This window comes from Sinocyclocheilus rhinocerous, unplaced genomic scaffold (assembly GCF_001515625.1).
Source record: "Sinocyclocheilus rhinocerous isolate Xijiao unplaced genomic scaffold, SAMN03320098_v1.1 scaffold1575, whole genome shotgun sequence".
Lineage (NCBI taxonomy): Eukaryota > Metazoa > Chordata > Actinopteri > Cypriniformes > Cyprinidae > Sinocyclocheilus > Sinocyclocheilus rhinocerous.
This window is the reverse complement of record NW_015626385.1, coordinates 21,706-29,403: the sequence shown is the minus strand read 5'-3', so window position 1 is coordinate 29,403 and position 7,698 is coordinate 21,706. Positions and strand designations below refer to the sequence as shown.

The window sequence follows — 7,698 nt, the reverse complement described above, 5'->3', positions numbered from 1 at the left end:
CTGTGATTTCAGCATCTGCCTTCTCACTAAATAGGACATAAATACATGAACAACATCCCCAGAACTGCTCTGAGAGTCAAAAATATATAGTTTCTGCCAGAAATGTATTACTATTGTTCAGTTGAATGTACGTACAACTACTACTACTAAAATTATTAAGGAATAATCACAATATTTCTTCCATGTTTTAATTTTAATTGTAAATCCCCTTCGTTTGCCAAAAAATATATTTATTTATTTTCATTAATTAAAAGATAAATTAAATTAATGTGTTATGTCTTCATTCGATAACCAGAAAAATTAAAATACACAACACAGAATTTCTAAAGAAAAAAAAAACATTTCATAAGGCTATAAATAAAAGTAGTTTTTATGCATTCAAATAATTAGACATATTAAAACACAGAATTTGGTAACAATAAACAAGGTGAAAAAAATAGAACATTTCATAAGACCCTAAACATGTAATTTTTGTTAAACTTTTTAATAGATTTGATGTTGAATTGTATACGTTTCATTATTTAATTAGACGTGCTTTTGATTAATAAAATTTAATTTAACCATTTAAAAAAAGGAGTCCAGAAAAATTAAAATGGAAAAAAAAAACAGAATCCCAAAAAATTTAAATTTTGAAAAAAAAAAAAAAAAAAGGAATTTGGGAAAAAATAAAACGTATTTCATAGCATAGTTATTTATTTATTGTGGTAATTTGAAGGTTGTGTCAAAAAGTTGTTGTTCTAGTCTAGTAGATAAATAGCTGTATTCTGTACGTTTTTACACGTGTACGATAATTTTCTTCCAAATACGATAATTTTGAGCTTCTGGTACGATACTTGAACATTTCCAATCTGGCAACACTGATGCCGTGAGTTGCGCCCAAAGCCCACTAGACTGTGACCATGTGCTGATTCTGAACGCGTCTGAACTGTTTGTGAAATGGAGCTTTGTGCTCGTGTATCCTATCTCTCTCATTCGGCACAAATCCAAATATTCCATCATATTTCCATATTTGCGATGTATGCCTTTGATAAAAGGCTGCATTTATCAAATAAATGCAGCCTTGATGAGCAGAAGAGACTTCCTTAAAAACATTCAAACTCTTACTGATCCCAAACTTTTGAGTGGCAGTGTATATTCCATTTTAGATATTTATTTAATATTTAATTCAAATATATTTATTCTACACACCACATCTCACCTCATTTCAATAGAACTACACTAAAAAAAGAAGTGTAACCCCAACAGAAATGTGAACAACAGAGGGTTTCTTCATGCGAAGTTAAGAAACTGTTGTGAAAGTGTGTGGTGTTGTACGTCACTGTCGCACCTTCAGCACAGGAGCTTTCTCCTCGCAGATCAGCACACGGATGTCAGGACTGCGCAGGTCTGTGCAGTATATCTTCCGGTCGCGGCCTCCGGAGTAAACGTGCGTGAAGGCCTCGTTGACCTGCAGCGCCCAGACGCCCTCGTCGTGAACGCGGTACGTGGCGATACACCTCTGCTGACCCAGAGACCAGAGCCGGATCGTCCCGTCTGAGCTCCCTGAGAGACACTGAGCACACAAAAACCAGCTCGTTTAGAGCTCAAAGGCTTTTAAAACCTTCTACAGTCGACAATAAAACAAGAATGAGACTGCTGTTTGTTCTTGCAAGACTTGAGGAAGGAGGAGTTTGAGGCCTGAAACACACATGTGATAGGATTCGACCCTAAAATCCATGGATTTGATCCTACTTCAAAAGTGAAGAACAAATCGGGAATTATAAAGGTAAAAACTGACATGAAAATGTTCTAATGCATACATACAGCAACTCAAGAGCATGCACATTAACTTATATATCAGGAATTTAAAAAATCTATTGTTTATTAAAACGTAAAGATAAATAGACGATCATATTATGCATTTATTTAGTCATTTATTAGACGCTTTTATACAAAGCATTTAATGCATTAATTCTAATTCTATTCTTTATAAAAAAATTAATTTAAAAAACTTGCCCCTTTTAGGCTTGCACTATTTATTTACTAACTAGCTTGTTTTCTTTAAAAAAAAGAAAAAAAAAAAAAACTATCACTTGCTTCTCTAATCTTTTTGCATTCTATCTATTTGTTTTCTTTTTATTTATTATACAATTATAATTCTGACTTCTGATTAACAAAAGCAAAAAAGGCCTCTAACACTAGATTGCTCTATTCTTTTTCTATTCTATCTGTTTTCTTTTTATTTAGTATATGATTTAAAAAAACCTTGCTATGTGTACTGTGTTAAGCTAACTGAGACTTGTTATAGCACTTGCATATCATTGCTCTTTTGTTGATTTTGATTGCTTCTATTTTCCTTATTTGTAAGTCGCTTTGGATAAAAGCGTCTGCTAAATGACTAAATGTAAATGAGGAAATGCATTGTGGTCCTCTGGTCTGTTTTTTAAAACACTTTGCACCTTTGTCACTTTTTTCACTTTTGCATATGGAAAATAAAAACTACATTTTTGAGAGACCTTTTTTGGTCTGATTGAAAAAAAAAGTTCAGTGTGCGGACAAATTCAGCGACTTGTTGGACTAAAATGTTCTCCCTTTTGCTCAACGCACCTGAGAACTCATTGTTCTTTTTGAGCGCACACAATTCCTGCTTGATAAATGCATTGTGGTCATTGAAATTAATTAATTAAAAGTTGTTAATAATTAAAATTATTACAAACAAAAACAACTTTTTTTTAATTTATGAAAGATCCCTGGTGGTTTGTGATGGAATTGCAGGGAGTACATTAAAAACTTGTAATTAATTAAATCAATGTCAAATTTAAATAATTTTTAAATAAAAATAATTTTTACAAAATTCTATTACATTTAAAAAATATTTCAAAATTTTATAAGAATTTCAAAAAATATATATAAAATAGCCACTAAAAAATATGAACATGTAAATGTGTTGTTTTTGAAAACAATTGAAACATTAACTTAAAATCTCAGAGGGCTCGAAAGGGGTTTGACGGACAAAATGTGTGTGAATGTTTCTAGTTTGTAGATGGACAGACTGACAGACAGCACCTGAGTCCCGTCTCTGTTGAGCAGCAGGGACTTGACGTTGTCCGTGTGTCCTTTCAGTTTCATTAGTTTGGCACAGGTTCGCGGGTCCCACACTCTCAGAACCTGACAAACAAATCAACAAAACAAAGACAATCTGAAACTACCAGCATCACAAAGAGAGTCAGAGCATCAGGCATTTGTATAAATAACACATTTCAATTTTAAGACCAGAAGAATGTAGGTAAAATTGTGAGAAATAGAGAACGCAATATATTGATGTGCACAGCCCTGGTACATAACTCTGTACAACAAAATTACTGTAGAGATGACATGTAATGAAAATTAACTTTTTACATGATCTTCATTAAAAGAAAATCACAATCCAGTTAAGTCCCAGTTTCTGCAATGCATTTTCCACAGAAAAATACACCACATTAAGTAAGTTAAATGCATTTTAATGAAAGATTTACGGATTCAAACCTTTTCAGTGGATCCTGACACTATAACCGTCCCCATCTGATTCATGGCCAGACTATAGATGGAGTCCTTGTTTCCGCTGAGAGAAGACGCTGTACAACAAAGAATATTGATCCTTTACATAAACTAAAGTCTAGGATTTGTTGATTCTTTAATACCGAATTTGGGTCTACTAAACTACTGTTTGGATTGCTCATGTCAAAATGTAAAATAAAAAATGTGTTCTTCATATCAGATATTTAAATATAATAATCTAGGGGGAAAATATTTTTTTAAATATATAAAATTAACATCAGAACTCACTAGTAACGGTGTTATTGGACGCGGTCAGCGCGGTCAGTGTGTTCACATCCCAGAGAAAGATCTGTCTGTCCAGTCCTGCAGAAGCCACCAGCTCTTTGTCTTTAGCATATGCCAATGCTTTAACATAGTCCTGCACAAAAATAAGAATACACAAGAAACTATAAAAATAGAAACATACATAATGCACACTTTAATATAGAAAAGCATAAAAAACATTTCTTCAACTGGAAGATTCATACTAGAAACTCTTTGCATTTAATTGAAAACACAAATGGGCTGCAAACCCATGCAGAACAGCGAAATAAAGGGTCAACACATAGTTTGTCTACTATGTTTTTTGAAGGCTTTCTTGGATGTGTTTGGTCATGCACCTGGTTTGTTTGGACGTGCATTTAACATTTTGTCATCAGGCTGATTGAAACCATGACCGTACCTTATGCGTTCGCAGTGTTGACATGCAGAAGCCCTTGTGTGCGTTCCAGACCTTCACCGTAGTGTCTGATGACGCTGATATCACTGCAGACACAACAGACAAACATATCTATCTGTACTGCATTCATAAAACAACATTAGAACTGCACTGTACACGTCAAGCACTCACATGTTTTCCCGTTGCAGCAGAGGACGATGTCATTGACCCAGTCTGTGTGATGCTCCATCGATGCAATGTACGGATCCTGCTGCAAAACACACACACACGCAAGAGCAGGAACGTCATTTCAAAGGCCAGGGAAGTGTTTTGACATCACATGCACGGGTTTAGTGACTGACGGGTTAGTTTTGGTTTAGTTTTGACATCACATGCACGGGTTTAGTGACTGACGGGTTAGTTTTGGTTTAGTTTTGACATCACATGCACGGGTTTAGTGACTGACGGGTTAGTTTTGACATCACATGCACAGGTTTTAAGACTGACAGGTTACCTTGTGATGGTTAATGCTCCATATCCTGATGATGGAGTCTCGCCCGGCGGTGAAGAGCCGGTTAAGAGCTGGATCCAGCTGTAGTGCGTTGACTCCATTACGATTATATTTCTCCACCTCGTCTCTGATCACGTATGACACCTGCAACACACGCATGCTAAGAATTAGAGGTCCACTGATTAATCGGCACAGAACCAGACACTGAAAAAATGCAGATTTTGCCATTTTAGATTTTTTTTTTTTTAGTTCAAAGTTTTTGTTCATAATACTGTTCAGTTTATTTTAATCTCAAAATAGCCTAATCTGAATTAAAATGTACTTTTATTTTCCACCTCGGTTATCATTATCTGCAAAATCAAATATCGGTCAACCTCTACTATGAATCATACTTAAACCAAAGGAACCGATTAATAATTATTGTTATTTATTGGTCTCCTAAAAATACAACATGGTAAAAGTCATGTAAAAACTTTGAAACTTTTACTTGACTCATTTTCATTAAATATAAATATATTAAATATAAATAAAATACAGATTATCAGTTTCGGAAGAGCACAAAAAGCATACATTTTAATTTTTAGCAACTTTTGTGTCAAAAAGAAATATAGGCAAAAATTTGCATTCAATTTCATTTAAAATATATATATACTTTTCGGAACAACTAGGCCTAGAATAAATACAAGTATAAATGTGACTTCATGACAACAATTAATTAAAAAACACTTTTACTTAAAAACAATGGAATATAAATATATTATGATTTTCATCCCATTTAAAAAAAAAATGCTACATAAAAGACAAATCATTCTCAAGGTTTTTTTTAAGTATGCTAGAAAGGCACCTTTACAGATGTCTTCAGATGTCACATATTTAAAGCAGAATTCACAACAACAATGTTCAATACATCACACAAAATCAAATGTTTTGTTTGCAAAGCTTAAACACACCTTCATGATAAAAACATGCATAATGTGTACAGTATGCAGGCATTTACAGTACAGTTAGGGTTTATAAGTGCTCATACTCCAATATACATCCGTTTAGTTTGTATCGTGCTCATATTTATCCGCTCATGTGTTTAGATCTTTATATATTCATTATGCATGTGCTTATAGGGATATGCATACATGACCATATCTGTTCAGCATGCTATGTGCATATATGGTCAGTATGCATATACTTAAGGAAGGATGATTGTCATGACAACGACCAAAGATACGAGATGACCTGTTAAAACCCTAAATATGTGACCAAAACCGGTTCATCTTTCACTCTGCAGCCCATAACGATCATCTAAACCTCGACACAGCCTGTTTATATTATAATGAGCTGCAGTAAGCAGTCCATACAGACTCAGTATGCTGCATTCTGACTCAAAACACGCCACAAAACTGCAGTACGGTAGGCAGCACACTAGATTTTGAGACACAGCCTGGCCTCCACCTCCCTGTGCGCCACACAAACGCTCACATCCGCGATTGAAACAGCCGTCACACAACGATCAACGAGTCTGAATGCCACTATCATCACACAAATAACACTCGCACATCACAAGCGTACTCGCAAGCGTCAAACATTCACCTGCACTTTCCTGCGCCCCGCTGCATTCTGCCTGTGATGCGTCGCCATCTTACATGTTGACGTCGTGATGTCACTTCCGTTACGCCACGAAGAGCCGCCGGTCGAGGCGGGAACAGAATGAATGAATAAATAACTATAAATAAAAGCCCAGAACACCACATATTCATAGCATTAGAGTCATAATATAGTATTTGCATATAGTTTTATTCATTTATTAAAAGAAAAACAGGCTATTAACTTGGTGGCCGTTCATGCAGAACGCGTTTTGCGTTTAAAAAACGCAAAGGAAATAAACAAGGTTTAAAAACGCTTTATAAAGCTTTATGTACTTTAGGATTAACACAGCTTTGGATAGTTTCCATGTCAACTCTGAAAAAAGAAAAGAGAGGTTTAGAGACAGATTTTTGTTTATGTTTGTGAGATTTCGCTAGCAGGGAACAAATTAAGTTATATTTTGCTATATTCTCTTTTGAGTTTAGTCAAACAATAAAAACATCTGTGATGTTGTTGGTTTTACATAATCAAAATTGTGTTATTATTGTCTGATTAATATGCTAAGATAAAAACTCTTGATGAATTATGAGTTTTAGCTACCATAACTATAAATAAAGATTTTAGATGACATGAAACTGTGGTCAAAAGTCTACCATAAATGTGAAAATGTTGGGGTAGTTGGATGTGGAGGTCTGTTGTCTGCTGTTAAATCAATGTCAAAATCAGCCTACGTCCTAGGCCACCTTTGTAGTGTAAAGACATACTGAAAACGATGGAAAACCAGTGTGTTTGGCCACTTATTTGCAATACAGTAATATATACTGAGTGTATACCTTTGCAGTGTAAATTTGGCACTATAGTATAAAAGTATACTGTTATTTTTCCCCTGTTGAAAAAAACAGCATATGCTGGTTAGGTATGTTTTGAAGCTGGGATGCTGGTTTGAGCTGGTCCTTTGCTGGTTTATGCTGGTCCTTTGCTGGTTTATGCTGGTCCTTTGCTGGGTTGAGCTGGTCCTTTGCTGGTTTAAGCTGGTCCTTGACCAGCACATGACCAGCATAAACCAGCACAGGACCAGCATAAACCAGCAAAGGACCAGTTTAAACCAGCTCAAACCAGCATCCCAGCTTCAAAACATACCTAACCAGCATATGCTGTTTTTTTCAACAGGGTTGTAGAAATGCATTTATGCCACCTCGCATTAAACAGTTTGTGTAGATACCTAAATGCCACTTCAGAAGTGCTTCTGTGCCACCTTTGCAGTGTACATTTGGCATTGTTGTGTACAGACCACAAGTTTGTTTGGCCCCTTATTTCCAATACATTTCAATTTCACATACAATAGCGCGTATAGCCTACTCAATAATAAAAGATGCAAGCAACACATTTCCACAGT

General features: G+C 35.2%; 1 protein-coding gene across 1 annotated transcript in view; it reads right to left on the bottom strand.

Moving 5' to 3' along the window:
- The window catches only part of LOC107713351 (WD repeat-containing protein 48-like), a 14,807-nt gene extending 8,410 nt beyond the window's left edge, over positions 1 to 6,397 (bottom strand). The window contains exons 1-8 of the mRNA XM_016518834.1: positions 6,309 to 6,397; positions 4,728 to 4,868; positions 4,406 to 4,484; positions 4,238 to 4,320; positions 3,805 to 3,934; positions 3,505 to 3,593; positions 3,046 to 3,147; positions 1,328 to 1,552 (exon numbers count right to left, since the gene is read on the bottom strand). Of these exons, the coding sequence (XP_016374320.1) occupies positions 1,328 to 1,552; positions 3,046 to 3,147; positions 3,505 to 3,593; positions 3,805 to 3,934; positions 4,238 to 4,320; positions 4,406 to 4,484; positions 4,728 to 4,868; positions 6,309 to 6,356 (897 nt within the window). The 5' untranslated portion in view covers positions 6,357 to 6,397. The remainder of the gene's footprint in view (positions 1 to 1,327; positions 1,553 to 3,045; positions 3,148 to 3,504; positions 3,594 to 3,804; positions 3,935 to 4,237; positions 4,321 to 4,405; positions 4,485 to 4,727; positions 4,869 to 6,308) is intronic.
- Positions 6,398 to 7,698: the final 1,301 nt, after the last annotated feature.